The 17,598-nt window shown below is 41.0% G+C and overlaps 1 protein-coding gene across 1 annotated transcript in view; it reads left to right on the top strand.

Annotated features, from left to right (window-relative positions):
* The window catches only part of LOC128639756 (E3 ubiquitin-protein ligase MARCHF8), a 441,938-nt gene that overhangs the window by 389,866 nt on the left and 34,474 nt on the right, over nucleotides 1-17,598 (top strand). Inside the window, exon 4 of the mRNA XM_053691882.1 lies at nucleotides 16,671-16,721. Coding sequence (XP_053547857.1) covers nucleotides 16,671-16,721 — 51 coding nt within the window. The remainder of the gene's footprint in view (nucleotides 1-16,670; nucleotides 16,722-17,598) is intronic.

Genomic DNA, 17,598 nt, shown 5'->3' with positions numbered 1-17,598 from the left:
ATCTACCTCTTGAAAATAACTAACACCTAACGCATAACTGCAATCCCCCAACACAATAACTAATTAAGTATATTAACCCCTATATCTGCCATCAAACCCACATAGCAATTAATAACTAAAGTATTAACCCCTAAATCCGCCAACCCCAACATCACAAACTACCTAATAAATGTATCAACCCCTAATCCGCATTAACCCACAACGCAATAAACCTATTAAACTATTAGTCCCTAATCCGCTAAACCCACACAACGCAATAATGCTAATAAATCTATTAAACCCTAAACCGCCAAAGCTCACAACGCAAATAACTAATCACTAAGCCCCCTAACCTAGCACCCCCTAAATTAACCCCATTACATAAATTAAAATACAACTAAGTTACAATTTAAAATAAAAAACTTAAAATTACTTTAAAAATAATAAATACTAAGTTTAAATTAAGCTAAAATTACAGAAAATAAAAAACTAAATTATCAAAAATAAAAAAAATATACCTAATCCCTATGAAAATAAAAACACCCCCTAATCTAATACTAAACTACCAATAGCCCTTAAAAGGGCCTTTTGTAGGGCAGTGCCCTAAAGAAATCAGCTCTTTTCCTTAAAAAAGTCCCCCCTCTAACAGTAAAACCCCCCACCCATTAAACCCCTCAAAATAAATAAACCTAACACTAAAAAAACTAAACTACCCATTGTCCCTAAAGGGGCATTTGTATGGACATTGCCCTTAAAATGGCATTCAGCTCTTTTAAGAAGGCCTATAACCCTAATCTAATTCCGCCGTACACTGAATAGTAAATTCAAGGTACGCAATTAAAAATGGCGTCCCTTGAATTCCTATTGGCTGATTTGATTCTTCAAATTCAAATCAGCCAATAGGATGAGAGCTGCTGATTTTAACAAATGCCCTTTTCAGGGTAATGGGTAGATTAGGTTTTTTTTAGTTAGGTTTTTTTATTTTATTTCTTCTACAAGATACGACGAGTCCACGGATTTCATCCTTACTTGTGGGATATTACCCTCCTGCTAACAGGAAGTGGCAAAGAGCACCACAGCAGAGCTGTATATATAGCTCCTCCCTTCCCTCCACCCCCAGTCATTGTCTTTGCCTGTGTTAGTACTAGGAAGAGGTAAAGTGAGGTGTTAGTTTTAGTTTCTTCAATCAAGACGTTTTTTATTTTAAATGGTACCGGTGAGTACTATTTTCCTCAGGGAAGATATGGAAGAAGATTTCTGCCCTGAGGTTTATGATCTTAGCAGATGTAACTAAGATCCATGTTGGTTCCCACAGAGCTTCTGAAGGTAGTACAAGAGAAATCTTCAGTGTGGAGAACGGTTGCATGCTACAAGCAGCATTGAGGTATATTCAGTCCTTTATTTCTGAGGAGACTTGGTATATCAGAACTGGCTGACATGTTTTTCCATGCAAGGGAAGGGTTAAGCAGTAGACCTGTAAACAAAGGGTATTACTGAAAATCCTGTGTGTATTTATTTTATTCACATAGTACTGGGCTTAATGCAGCAAAGGGCTTATATCAGAGACACTGGGAGAGGCAGCTTACCGTTTTTTTATTTGGAAAGATAACAAATAATCAATATGGCTGTTTAGTGAGGTTGTGTTTAGGGGACCACATGGCTTATTATTGCTAAACCGCTTCCCATGCGGTTGTACAGGCTTACGCGAACGTCGTCCATGATGGGCGGGGCCTATTTTCGCGCGCTCAGACGCGCAGTTTACTCTGACTGGGAAGGCAGCCGGCATTAGCTCCGGTTGGGCCTAAACTGATGTTCTGTTAACATGATCGTTGTCGAGTCATTTTGCAGTACCCTGGGGGCAGGTAGGCGCCACAGCAGAGCTGTGGCGAGGTGCAGGGGTTGTTTTTTCAAATCAAATACATTTTTTGCTATAAATATCTTTGAGAGGTTAATTTCACCCTTTGCTCTTAGGGTGCAATAATTTTTGGCACTTTTGATTATGTGTAGTTAATTATACAGAGTTATTTAACGTTTTTAGGCAGTTTGGGAAAAATTGTGCGCTTTTTTACTTCTTAAAGGCGCAGTACACGTTTTTCAAAAAATTGTTTAAATCAATAAATGTGTTTAATGACTATTATGGTTATTGCTAGTCTTTTCAACATGTCTGACATTGAGGAAACTCATTGCTCTATGTGTTTAGAAGCCATTGTGGAACCACCTCTAACATTGTGTACCTCTTGTACTGAAAGGGCCTTACATTGTAAAAAGCATATTTTAGGTAAAGAAAGTGTGTCTAAGTATGATTCTCAATCTGAAGAGAATCAGGATATGCCATCCAATTCTCCCCAAGTGTCACAACCTTTAACGCTCACACAAGCGACGCCAAGTACCTCTAGTGCGTCTAATTCTTTTACTCTGCAGGAAATGGCTTCAGTTATGTCAACTACCATTACAGAGGTATTATCTAAATTACCAGTGTTACAGGGTAAATGCAGTAGGTCAGGTATTAATATGAATACTGAATCCTCTGATGCTTTATTGGCTTTTTTCGATGTACCCTCACAGTGCTCTGAGTTGGGGGTCCTGGAATTGCTGTCTGAGGGAGAACTTTCAGACTCAGGAAATGTGTTACCTCAGACAGATTCGGACGTGATGTCCTTTAAATTTAAACTCCGCCTGTTACCTCGGGAGGTTTTAGCAACTCTGGATGATTGTGACCCTATTGTGATACCACCAGAGAAATTGTGTAAGATGGACAAATATCTAGAGGTACCTACTTACACTGATGTTTTTCCGGTTCCTAAAAGAATTTCGGAAATTATAAAAAATGAATGGGATAGACCAGGTATACCGTTTTCTCCCCATCCTAATTTTAAGAAAATGTTTCCCATATCAGACACCATTCGTGACTCGTGGCAAACTGTCCCTAAGGTAGAGGGAGCTATATCTACCCTGGCTAAGCGTACAACTATACCCATCGAGGACAGTGTGCTTTCAAAGACCCTATGGATAAAAAGTTGGAGGGTCTTCTAAAGAAATTATTTATTAATCAGGGTTTTCTTTTACAACCTACGGCTTGCATTGTTCCAGTAACTACTGCAGCAGCTTTTTGGTTTGAGGCTCTGGAAGAGTCTCTGAAGGTTGAGACTCCATTAGATGACATTTTGGATAGAATTAAGGCTCTTAAGCTAGCTAATTCTTTCATTACTGATGCCGCTTTTCAAATTGCTAAATTAGCGGCGAAAAATGCAGGATTTGCTATTCTAGCGTGTAGAACATTATGGCTCAAATCTTGGTCTGCTGATGTGTCATCAAAAACTAAGCTTTTAGCTATTCCCTTTAAAGGTAAGACCCTTTTTGGGCCTGAATTGAAGGAAATCATTTCTGACATTACTGGAGGTAAAGGCCATGCCCTACCTCAGGATAAGTCTGTTAAGATGAGGGGTAAACAAAATAATTTTCGCTCCTTTCAGAATTTTAAAGGAGGACTCTCTGCTTCCTCTTCCTCCACAAAGCAGGAAGGGTATTTTGCCCAATCTAAGTCAGTCTGGAGACCCAACCAGACTTGGAATAAAGGTAAACAATCCAAGAAGCCCCCTGCTGCTACAAAGACAGCATGAAGGGGCGGCCCCCGATCTGGGACCGGATCTAGTAAGGGGTAGACTTTCTTTCTTTGCTCAGGCTTGGGCAAGAGATGTTCAGGACCCCTGGGCGCTGGACATCGTGACCCACGGGTATCAACTGGAATTCAAGGACTTTCTCCCAAGAGGGAGATTTCATCTTTCACGATTATCTGTAGACCAGATAAAAAGAGAGGCGTTCTTACGCTGTGTAAAAGACCTCTATACCATGGGAGTAATTTGTCCAGAACAGGGACAGGGGTTTTACTCAAATCTTTTCGTGGTTCCCAAAAAAGAGGGAACTTTCAGACCCATTTTAGATCTCAAGTGTCTAAACAAGTTTCTCAGAGTCCCATCGTTCAAAATGGAGACTATTCGAACAATCTTACCAATGATCCAGGAGGGTCAATATATGACTACCGTGGATTTGAAGGATGCTTACCTTCATATTCCTATCCACAAGGATCATCATCAGTTTCTAAGGGTTGCCTTCCTGGACAAACATTATCAGTTCGTGGCTCTTCCCTTCAGGTTGGCCACAGCACCCAGAATCTTCACAAAGGTTCTAGGGTCTCTTCTGGCGGTTCTCAGACCGCGGGGCATAGCAGTGGCGCATTATCTGGACGATATTCTGATCCAGGCGTCAACGTATCAACTGACAAAATCTCACACGGACACAGTGTTGTCTTTCCTGAGAACTCACAGTTGGAAGGTGAACATAGAGAAAAGTTCACTAGTTCCTCAGACAATGGTTCCTTTCTTGGGAACTCTGATAGACTCGGTAGACATAAAAATATTTCTGACGGAGGTCAGAAAATCAAAGATTCTAAATACTTGCCGAGCACTTCGGTCCATTCCTCGGCCATCAGTGGCTCAGTGTATGGAGGTAATTGGATTAATGGTAGCGGCAATGGACATCATTCAGTTTGCTCGCTTTCATCTCAAACCACTGCAGCTGTGCATGCTCGGACAGTGGAATGGGGATTATGCAGATTTATCTCCTCAGATAAATCTGGATCAAGAAACCAGAGACTCTCTTCTTTGGTGGTTGTCGCCGGATCATCTGTCCCAGGGGACTTGTTTCCGCAGACCCTCATGGGTGATAGTGACAACGGACGCCAGCCTTCTGGGCTGGGGTGCAGTCTGGAATTCCCTGAAGGCTCAGGGTGTTTGGACTCAGGTGCAGTCTCTACTTCCAATCAATATTCTGGAACTGAGAGCAATATTCAATGCGCTTCAGGCGTGGCCTCAGTTGGCTTCGGCCAAATTCATCAGATTCTAGTCGGACAACATCACGACTATGGCATATATCAATCATCAGGAGGGGAACAAGGAGTTCATTAGCGATGATAGAAGTATCCAAGATAATCCGATGGGCGGATGCCCACTCTTGTTATCTGTCAGCAATCTACATCCCAGGAGTAGAGAACTGGGAAGCGGATTTTCTAAGTCGACAGACCTTTCATCCGGGGGAGTGGGAACTCCACCCAGAGGTGTTTGCCTCACTGATTCTTCGATGGGGCAGACCGGAATTGGATCTGATGGCATCTCGACAGAATGCCAAGCTTCCAAGATACGGATCCAGATCGAGGGATCCTCAGGCCGAATTGATAGATGCCTTGGCAGTGCCTTGGTCGTTCAGCCTAGCTTATGTGTTTCCACCGTTTTCTCTCCTTCCACGCGTGTTTGCTCGAATCAAACAGGAGAGAGCTTCAGTAATCCTGATAGCACCTGCTTGGCCACGCAGGACATGGTATGCGGATCTAGTGGACATGTCTTCTCTGCCACTGTGGAAACTTTCTTTGAGACAGGACCTTCTCATTCAAGGTCCTTTCCAACATCCAAATCTAATTTCTCTGCAGCTGACTGCGTGGAGATTGAACGCTTGATTTTATAAAGAAAATTTATGCTTACCTGATAAATTGATTTCTTCTACGATACGACGAGTCCACGGCCCTCCCTGTCAATTTAAGACAGATTATAGTTTTTATTATTTACAACTTCAGTCACCTCTGCACCTTTTAGCTTTTCCTTTCTCTTGCTATAACCTTCGGTCGAATGACTGGAGGTGGAGGGGAAGGGAGGAGCTATATATACAGCTCTGCTGTGGTGCTCTTTGCCACTTCCTGTTAGCAGGAGGATAATATCCCACAAGTAAGGATGAAATCCGTGGACTCGTCGTATCGTAGAAGAAATCAATTTATCAGGTAAGCATAAATTTCCTTTTTCTGTATTTTTATTGTATGTAGTGCATTAATGAGACACTGTGTGTGTATCTTCTGCGTGTGATCCTGTTCACCATGTTATAATTGTTCAGGAGGTGGAGAAATTAATCACATTACATGCATCATACAGGGCCACACTTTCACTGGAGTGTTGTATAAACATACTTCTGTAATGAAAGGTGAGCTTGGTCGATCAATAGACAGCTTAATGGGTTTGCTTTACAGGGCATTAGATAGAAATGGTAATGACTTGCTTTAGAATCCGTTCTAATTTAACAGCCTCAACTGTTTACTCGCAATTAAAAAAAGTGTTGTGATCCCTTGAGATGTGTCTTCATAAAGGTGATTCGCCAGCTTTATATCTGTGATGGCAGAAAGATGAATATTACTGTAAAGCCTGGTTTTGTTAAACCAAATATACTTGTGAGGTAAACGGATAATCACTGCTCATCACCTAGGAAACTGATTTGACATAATTATATTTGCCCTAACACTTGAAACTTTACCTGCAGTGACCCCCTTTCTTCTATAAGATACGACGAGTCCATGGATTCATCCTTTACTTGAGGGATATTATCCTCCTGCTAACAGGAAGTGGCAAAGAGCACCACAGCAGTGCTGTCTATATAGCTCCTCCCTTGACTCCACCCCCCAGTCATTCTCTTTGCCTACTCTAAGTACTAGGAAGAGTAAAGTGAAAGAGGTGATAAAATGTTAGTTTTTATTTTCTTCAAGCAAGAGTTTTTTATTTTAAATGGTACCGGTGTGTACTATTTTCCCTCAGGCAGCAGATGGATGAAGACTGCTGCCTGGAGGCTGATGATCTTAGCAGTTGTTACTAAGATCCAGTGCAGTTCCCACAGAATGGCTGAGGAGTACTTAAGAAACATCAGTGTGAGGAACGTTTTTCATGCTATAAGCGGTGAGGTATGTTCAGTGATTTTTTTTCTGGAGAGACTGTGTTATTTCAGAATTGGCTGACAGTATCCCCATGAGGGAGAGGGTAAGTATAAAGAGGGGTATAACTGAGCTTGCATATATGGGCTATATAAAAATGGTTGACACTGATATTTGAATGTTTGTGGGCAAACGTTTACATGTTTGGGAGTGCAGTTAACGTTTTTAAAGGAGAGACGTTTTTATGCTTTATTTAAGAAGGGTACACATGGCTTTTTGGGTTTATGAACCCATGGCTAGGTTTTTAGACCGCTCTGGTGCGGTTAATTTGGGCTGTGAGGCATCGAGTGAGATGGGCGGGGCCTATTTTCGCGCCTCAGTTGCACAGTTGTTTTTCTCAAGCAGGCAGCAAGCTCCAGATCCAGTGGGCCTTTGTGAGCTGTATTGGGCCAAAACAAAGGTTTAACCCGGTTTTACAGACCCCTGAGGGCAGGTAGGCGCCACAGCAGGGCTGTGGCGAGGTGCAGGGGGTACTTTTTATTGAAATAAACGTTTTGTATTTTTCCATTTTTTCCTGTAAGGGTTAAGTATTCCTTTCCTTGTGGGGCAAACTTAGCTGCAGAATTGGGATGCTTCTTTCATAAAATTGGGACAATTTGATTGTTTTTAAGCAGTTTTGGAAAAATTGTGTTTTTTTTCTCTTAAAGGCGCTGTGTTTTTTAAGATTGTTATTTTTTATGTTATTTTTTCACTAAATAAAGTATTTTCAAGCCTGTTTGTGGTCATTACTAGCCTGCTTAACATGTCTGACATTGAGGAAAGCCAGTGTTCCATGTGTTTAGAAGCCATTGTGGAACCCCCAGTTAAAATGTGTCCCTCATGTACTGAAAGGGCCTTACATTGCAAAGAACATATTTTAGCTGATAAAAGTATGTCGCAGGATGATTCTCAGTCAGAAGAGAATCAGGTTTTGCCATCTACTTCTCCCCAAGTGTCACAACCTTTAACGCCTGCACAAGCGTACTTCTAGTGCGTCTAATTCTTTCACCCTGCAAGATATGGCCGCAATTATGTCTACTACCCTCACAGAGGTATTATCTAAACTGCCTGGATTGCAGGGGAAGGTCCTGTATGAGAGCAAATGCTGAGCCCTCTGACGCTTTATTAGCCATCTCCGATGTTCCCTCACAATGCTCTGAATTGGGGGTAGGGGAATTGCTGTCTGAGGTAGAGCTTTCTGATTCAGGAAAGATGTTCCCTCAAACAGACTCAGATATGACGGCTTTTAAGTTTAAGCTTGAACACCTCCGCTTGTTACTCAGGGAGGTTTTAGTGACTCTGGATGACTGTGACCCTATTGTAATTCCTCCAGAGAAATTGTGTAAAATGGATAGATATCTAGAGGTTCCTTCTTACACTAATGTTTTTCCGGTCCCTAAGAGGATTTCGGACATTGTTACTAAGGAATGGGATAGACCAGGCATTCCGTTCTCTCCCCCTCCTACTTTTAAGAAAATGTTTCCCATATCTGACACCATTCGGGATTCGTGGCAGACAGGACTCTAAGGTGGAGGGAGCTGTTTCTACCCTAGCTAAGCGTACAACTATACCTATTGAAGACAGTTGTGCCTTCAAAGATCCTATGGATAAAAAATTAGAGGGTCTTCTAAAGAAAATATTTATTCATCAGGGTTTTCTTCTGCAACCTATAGCGTGCATTGTTCCTGTAACTACTGCAGCTGCTTTTTGGTTTGAGGCTCTTAAGGTTGAGACCCCATTGGATGAGATTTTAGATAGAATTAAGGCTCTCAAGCTAGCTAATTCTTTTATTACAGATGCCGCTTTTCAACTGGCTAATTTAGCGGCAAAGAATTCAGGTTTTGCCATTTTGGCGCGTAGAGCATTATGGCTTAAGTCCTGGTCTGCTGATGTGTTATCAAAATCTAAGCTATTAGCTATTCCTTTCAAGGGTAAGACCCTATTAGGGCCTGAACTGAAGGAGATCATTTCCGACATCACTGGAGGAAAAGGCCATGCCCTTCCTCAGGATAAGACAAATAGAATGAGGGCCAAACAGAATAATTTTCGTTCCTTTCGAAACTTCAAAGGTGATCCCACTACCTCCTACCCTGCCACAAAGCAGGAGGGGAATTTTGCTCAATCCAAGTCTGTCTGGAGACCTAACCAGACCTGGAATAAAGGTAAACAGGCCAAGAAGTCCGCTGCTGCTACCAAGACAGCATGAAGGGGCAGCCCCCGATCCGGGACCGGATCTAGTGGGGGGCAGACTTTCTCTCTTCGATCAGGCTTGGGCAAGAGACGTTCAGGATTCCTGGGCATTAGAAATTGTGGTCCAGGGGTATCTTCTAGAATTCAAAGATTCTCCTCCAAAGGGGAGATTTCATCTTTCACGGTTGTCTGTAAACCAGACAAAAAGAGAGGCGTTCTTACGCTGTGTAGAAGACCTATATACTATGGGTGTAATCTGCCCTGTTCCAAAAGCAGAACAGGGGCAGGGGTTTTACTCCAATCTGTTCGTGGTTCCCAAAAAAGAGGGAAACTTCAGACCGATTTTAGATCTCAAGATCCTAAACAAATTTCTCAGAGTCCCATCCTTTAAGATGGAGACCATTCGGACTATTTTACCAATGATCCAGGAGGGTCAATATATGACCACCGTGGATTTGAAGGATGCGTATCTTCACATTCCAATCCACAAAGATCATCACCAGTTCCTCAGGTTTGCCTTCCTGGACAAGCATTACCAGTTTGTGGCTCTCTCCTTCGGGTTGGCCACAGCTCCCAGAATTTTCACAAAAGTGCTAGGGTCCCTTTTGGCGGTTCTAAGGCCGCGGGGCATAGCAGTGGCACCTTATCTGGACGATGTCTTAATTCAGGCGTCAACTTACCAACTAGCCAAATCTCACACGGACATCATGTTGGCTTTTCTAAGATCTCACGGGTGGAAGGTGAACGTAAAGAAGAGTTCACTTATCCCTCTCACAAGTGTTCCAGTCCTGGGAACTCTGATAGATTCGGTAAACATGAAAAATTTTCTGACGGAGGTCAGAAAATCAAAGATCTTAACCACCTGCCGAGCACTTCGTTCCATTCCTCGGCCGTCAGTGGCTCAGTGTATGGAGGTAATTGGACTAATGGTAGCGGCAATGAACATAGTTCCGTTTGCTCGCTTGCATCTCAGACCACTGCAACTATGCATGCTCAGACAGTGGAATGGAGATTATGCAAATTTATCTCCTCAGATAAATCTGGATCAAGAGACCAGAGACTCTCTTCTTTGGTGGTTGTCACAGGATCATCTGTCCCAGGGAATGTGTTTCCGCAGGCCAGCATGGGTCATAGTGACGACAGACGCCAGCCTATTGGGCTGGGGTGAAGTCTGGAATTCCCTGAAAGCACAGGGCGTGTGGACTCAGGAGGAGGCTCTTCTTCCAATAAATATTCTAGAACTGAGAGCGATATTCAACAAGCTTCAGGCGTGGCCTCAGCTGGCTTCGGCCAAATTCATAAGATTCCAGTCGGACAATATAACGACTGTAGCATATATCAATCATCAGGGGGGAACAAAGAGTTCTCTAGCGATGATAGAGGTTTCCAAAATAATTTGATGGGCAGAGACTCACTCTTGCCATCTATCAGCAATCTATATCCCAGGAGTGGAGAACTGGGAAACAGATTTTCTAAGTTGTCAGACTTTTCATCCGGGGGAGTGGGAGCTCCATCCGGAGGTGTTTGCACAATTGATTCATCAATGGGGCACACCAGAATTGGATCTGATGGCATCTCGTCAGAATGCCAAACTTCCTTGTTACGGGTCCAGATCAAGGGATCCCCAAGCAGTACTGATAGATGCTCTAGCAGTACCTTGGTCGTTCAACCTGGCTTATGTGTTTCCACCATTTCCTCTCCTTCCTCGTCTGATTGCCAGAATCAAACAGGAGAGGGCTTCGGTGATTTTGATAGCACCTGCGTGGCCACGCAGGACTTGGTATGCAGACCTGGTGAAAATGTCATCTCTACCACCGTGGACACTGCCACTGAGACAGGACCTTCTCATTCAAGGTCCGTTCCAGCATCCAATTCTAGTTTCTCTGCGGCTGACTGCCTGGAGATTGAACGCTTGATTTTATCTAAGCGGGGATTCTCTGAGTCAGTCATAGATACCTTGATTCAGGCTCGAAAGCCTGTCACTAGGAAAATGTACCATAAGATATGGCGTAAATATCTTTATTGGTGCGAATCCAAAGGCTACTCATGGAGTAAGATCAGGATTCCTAGGATTTTGTCCTTTCTCCAAGAAGGATTGGAGAAGGGGTTATCAGCTAGTTCCCTAAAGGGACAGATATCTGCTTTATCAATTTTACTACACAAGCGTCTGGCAGATGTTCCAGACGTTTAGTCGTTTTGTCAGGCTTTAGTTAGAATCAAGCCTGTGTTTAAACCTGTTGCTCCGCCATGGAGTTTGAATTTAGTTCTTAAAGTTCTTTCTTCTTGGAAAGTTCTGTTTTTAGTTGATATCTCTTCGGCTCGAAGAGTTTCTGAACTATCTGCATTGCAATACGACTCGCCTTATCTTGTTTTCCATTCCGATAAGGTGGTTTTGCGTACCAAACCTGGATTCCTTCCTAAGGTTATTACTAATAAGAATATTAATCAGGAAATTGTTGTTCCTTCTCTGTCTCCTAACCCTTCTTCTAAGAAGGAGCGTCTGTTACACAACTTGGACGTGGTTAGTGCTTTAAAGTTTTACTTGCAAGCGACCAAAGATTTCCGTTAAACATCTTCTCTGTTTGTTGTCTATTCAGGAAAACGTAGAGGTCAAAAAGCTACGGCTACCTCTCTTTCTTTTTGGATGAAAAGCATCATCCGGTTGGCATACGAGACTGCTGGACAGCAGCCTCCTGAAAGGATTACAGCCCCTCTACTAGAGCGGTGGCTTCCACATGGGCTTTTAAAAACGATGCTTCTGTTGAACAGATTTGTAAGGCTGCGACTTGGTCTTCCCTTCATACCTTTTCCAAATTTTACAAATTTGATACTTTTGCTTCTTCGGAAGCTATTTTTGGGAGAAAAGTTCTTCAATCAGTGGTGCCTTCTTTTTAGGCATCTGTCTTGTCCCTCCCGTTCATCCGTGTCCTGTTGCTTTGGTATTGTATCCCACAAGTAAAGGATGAATCCGTGGACTCGTCGTATCTTATAGAAGAAAAGTAAATTTATGCTTACCTGATAAATTAATTTATTCTATGATACGACGAGTCCACGGCCCGCCCTGTCATTTTAAGACAGATTATATTTTTTGATTTAAAACTTCAGTCACCTCTGCACCTTTTAGTTTCTCCTTTTTCTTCCTATACCTTCGGTCGAATGACTGGGGGGTAGAGTCAAGGGAGGAGCTATATAGACAGCTCTGCTGTGGTGCTCTTTGCCACTTCCTGTTAGCAGGAGGATAATATCCCACAAGTAAAGGATGAATCCGTGGACTCGTCGTATCATAGAAGAAATCAATTTATCAGGTAAGCATAAATTTACTTTTTCCTGCTCATGTCACCCACATAGCAGCCTGTTATCACCAGCGGGACAGAATGCTGTAGAAAGCTGGCAATGTACAATCCGTGCATATACAGAATGGGAGAAACCTAAAGTCTTACATTCTTGTTGTTTCATGACTGTAGAGATATATTATAAAGAGGAAACCTAGAGGATAGCACCTACCTAGATACAGATTGTAGGAGTCCTGTGATACGTTTCTGCTGTAGCCATCTGAGTACTGTTTTGCTACTTTTTGTTCAATAGCTTAAGAGAATTCATATTTCCATATTACTAGCCGGTCAGAACACTGAGTACATTATTATTTTCTCAGGGTGAGTTGGTTTTGTGCCTTATGTAATATTTACTGTACATGCATGTTGTGCACTAATTGGATTCCTGGGGAAGGTAAATATGTTGTCTCAAGCAGTAAATTCTGCCATAGTTGTCTGCTTACGCCCGTTGCATACTGTGATATGTACTTGCAGTATTTCAGACTCAGATATTAGAGGAGAACAAATGGGAAATAGTATGTTTCTTGCTCTGTAACATACTGTAAATTTGTCAGATTAACGCGTCTCTGTGACCGTTGTCTTCCCAAAGATGCAGAGAAATGACCTTGTTGTAGCAGCATCGCTAAGCACACATGCTTAAAGTGCTGTTAGTTCCAGTTCACCTTTTTCTTTTAGTGTCTCCTACACAAACTATCAACATTTAAGTAACATCCCTAACGAAAACCTAATTTTGTGTCCTGACAGCTGGTGTAACAAACAGCAAACCACTTTTCTGTCTGAGCACGGGTCTTCTCAGTGTCAGGTGGATTGCTGTTGTTTCGAAATAAAACAAGCTAGCTGGAATCAATGGCTGAGAGGCCCAACTCACCGCAAGCCCTTACTGCAGCACTGGACGTAAACATAGTGTTCAAACAAAGGCCAGGGGTAAAAGAACAATGAGACTAAACTTAGTAGCAGAACTCTCTCTAGTACCTTAATCAGTTCCTACAAAACAAGCATGTAAGTACTAGAAAGTAATTATACATTTATAAATTCAAATATCAAAGAAAGACATACCTTTGTAAAAGTTTAATCTCGCTATCCAGACAAATATAAACTTGCATAAGTTACGTAAATGCAGATCTTCTGATAGCAGAGGTATCCAGGGTTAAGGTAATCTAAGTAAGAAAATATGGGTCAACGCCTCACAGGTAAAGTAGCACCCAATCATTTAACAAATGCAGTGTCCACAAGCAATCTAAGTCATAAATCAAGTCAGTCCAAAACAAGGGTTAAACAGAAGCATAGTCAGGGGAAGCTGAAGAAAAAACAGTATATCAAAATTGTAAATACCAGAGTAAGAGGAATTAAGTCAATACACAAGCAACCACATCCAGAAAACAGCTTATAAAGACTACTACAGTTAGGGCCTAATTGAGCTTCTAGACCTCCTTAAAATATGTATGTGCATGAGTATAAACATGACTATGCATATGACTGTGCTTGAGTATAAATATGACTGTGCAGGAGTACAAACATGACTATAAATATGGCTGTGCATGAGTACAAATATGACTAGGAATATGATTGTGCATTAGTACAAACAGGACTATGAATATGATATGAGTATACACATGGCTATATGATTGTGCATGAATACAAATATGACTAGGAATATGAATGTGTATGAGTATAAACATGACTGAATATGATATGAGTATAAACATGACTATGAATATGATATGAGTATAAACATGACTGAATATGATATGAGTATAAACATGACTATGAATATGATATGAGTATAAACATGACTGAATATGATATGAGTATAAACATGACTATGAATATGATATGAGTATAAACATGACTGAATATGATATGAGTATAAACATGACTATGAATATGATATGAGTATAAACATGACTATGAATATGATATGAGTATAAACATGACTATGAATATGATATGAGTATAAACATGACTGAATATATGAGTATAAACATGACTATGAATATGATATGAGTATAAACATGACTGAATATGATATGAGTATAAACATGACTGAATATGATATGAGTATAAACATGACTATGAATATGATATGAGTATAAACATGACTATGAATATGATATGAGTATAAACATGACTATGAATATGATATGAGTATAAACATGACTGAGTATAAACATGACTGAATATGATATGAGTATAAACATGACTGAATATGATATGAGTATAAACATGACTATGAATATGATATGAGTATAAACATGACTATGAATATGATATGAGTATAAACATGACTATGAATATGATATGAGTATAAAAATGACTGAGTATAAACATGACTGAATATGATATGAGTATAAACATGACTGAATATGATATGAGTATAAACATGACTATGAATGATATGGGTATAAACATGACTATGAATGATATGGGTATAAACATGACTATGAATATGATATAAGTATAAACGTGAATATGATATGAGTATAAACATGACTATGAATATGATATGGGTATAAACATGACTATGAATATGATATGAGTATAAACATGACTATGAATATGATATGAGTATAAACATGACTATGAAAATGATATGAGTATAAACATGACTATGAATATGATATGAGTATAAACATGACTGAATATGATATGCGTATAATACTGACTGAATATGGTATGAGTATAAACATGACTATGAATATGATATGAGTATAAACATGACTGAATATGATATGAGTAAAACACATGCAAAAATCACAAAGGAAGGTAGCACTCCCAAATGAGAAACCTTTATTGATAGAGCAACGTTTCGGGGCTTCCTGCCCCTTTCTTAAGCTAACTTATACTAACAGATTGTGATAATTTATACACAACACATACAAAGGGTGACCAATCCTCACGGCTTCATAGGGTCATGTTCTTGAATTACATCACCATGACATCAGAAAACAATTAAAATTTTCTTTAATTTAACCCTAGATAGCCTGAATGAAAAAAATACACCCTGAAAAACATAGAAAGCAGCACATTAAATAAGGGAATTCTAATCTGTATAGTAACTTCTACTGTCTATAGAATATATATGAACAGGGTATAATAACATTTTATATAAGGGGCATAAGGTCAAATTCCCTATGTAATCCCCTAGGGGCCATGGTATCCAAAAGCCATATCCACTTAGCTTCCCTTTATAGTAGGTCCCTAATCCTATCTTCTCCCCTCAGTCTTTTTTTAACATGGTCTATGACCATAAACCTAAGCTGATTGGCCTGATGGCCTTTTTCTAAAAAATGGGAGGGAACTGGGAGATGGGCCATTTTATAGTTTCTGATGTTGGATTTGTGTTGGCACACACGGTCCTTAAAGTTTTGGGTAGTTTCCCCTACATATAAGAGGCCACAGGGGCACTTAAGCGCATAAACCACGTATGTGGAATTGCAAGTGAAATAACCTGGTATTTTAAACCGCTTCCCAGCGTGGGGGTGGGAGATCTCACCACCTTTAATTACGCTATTGTACTGGGCACACCCCAAACATGGTATAAACAGGACTATAAATATGACATACGTATAAACTTGAGTATAAATATGACTTTGCAGGACTATGAATATGACTGTGTATGAATACAAACATGACTATGAATATGACTGTACATGAGTACAAACATGACTATAAATATGACTATGAACTATGAATTAGCACAGCTATATTTAAGGACAAGCACAAATCTGCGCCAATAAATCCTGTTGGTAGCTGCTGTATACCTTGCTGCATACGTCTGTACCTGACACACTGCTTTGCTGCTGCAATAATCCCTGTGACATTTCCCTTTGTTTTTCTTGTCATGACCAAGATATCCTCACCTATCTCAGCGCGTCAGGGCACATCTCTTTCTACAGATTAGAAGCAGATCACAGGATTTATGTTCTTCATTTTTATCAGATTTATTTTATTTATGTGAGAAGACCTGCATGACATTGATATGTGATTATCTCTTCTTCCTCTCTGATCTGTTGTCATTTTGAATTTCATTTATAGTTTGTTTTAAAGAGTGCTTCCTTTGTGCTCTGGGCTTCTCACATTGTCTTCCTGTTGCGCTTCTGCTTTGGAAAGACAATATATCTCCTTAGTGCATCGAGAACTAAGCCTTTCCCAGAGCGCCCCCAACAGGAAGGAATTTATGTGTAACCCTTGTTGGTCAGTATAGTGCTTGATGGTGCTCAGGCAGGAATATCCTCGCATGCTGGCCGGGGAGAGGTTCCGCTGGCAGGTTTTGCACTGCTATATTGCCCTCTCACAAACAACAGTCTTTAGGGCCCCTGTGTATATTTCATGCATGTGTGCCCTGTACAGTTTGTTCCATGTATAATGGTGTTCTCTCTCATTTACAGAATGAAAAGACATTGGGGCACTCACTGAGCCGTTCCAGTAACATCTCTAAGGTAATATTCATTGCACTATATGTAACTGTGAGAGTGTGGATTTGTCACTTTAGTGGGATTGTATCTCTTTATTTTACCTGTACCCTTGTATTGTGACTGAATCCCATCATAGCATGTTTGTTTGTTATTGAGAGCTGATTCCTTGCATTAAATTGTGCACAGTGCAACATAATGATGAGGGCTCAACTGCCAACATTACTAGGATACCCACTGTGGATATTTCCTCAGTGATATTGTGACACAGCTATGTACCCTGTGAGTGTTACATGTAAGTTGCCTTCACCAGCATCTATTATTAATACAACACCAGTGACAGTCACTATTATTGTGACAAGATCTGTGTGCGCCAGGGCACAGCACCAGTGGCAGTCACTATTACTGTGTGAAAATGTATGTGTGTGTCAGTGTACAACACTAGTGATAGTCACTATTACTGTGTGACAAGATCTGTGTGTGTCAGTGATCTGAGGTCTGATTTAGTTATGTAGCTGCTGTGCAGCCCCTGTAGTTTACAGGGGCTGCAGGGTTAGGGGTCTGATCTGAGGTCTGATGTGCGTATGTAGCTGACAGTGGGCTGCTTAGTCAGGGGTCTGATCTGAGGTCTGATGTGGGTATGTAGTTTACAGGGGCTGCAGGGTTAGGGGTCTAATCTGAAGTCTTATATGGGTATGTAGTTTAAAGGGGCTGCAGGGTTAGGGGTCTGATCTGAGGTCTGATGTGCGTATGTAGCTGACCGGGTTCTGCAGGGTTAGGGGTCTGATGTGCGTATGTAGCTGACAGGGGGATGCAGGGTTAGGGGTCTGATCTGTGGTCTGATGTGCATATGTAGCTGACAGTAAGCTGCTGAGTCAGGGGTCTGATCTGAGGTCTGATGTGG

Source organism: Bombina bombina, chromosome 9 (genome assembly GCF_027579735.1).
Source record: "Bombina bombina isolate aBomBom1 chromosome 9, aBomBom1.pri, whole genome shotgun sequence".
Taxonomy (NCBI): Eukaryota; Metazoa; Chordata; class Amphibia; order Anura; family Bombinatoridae; genus Bombina; species Bombina bombina.
Note: the sequence above shows the minus strand (reverse complement) of the source record. Positions and strands in the feature narration are given on the sequence as shown.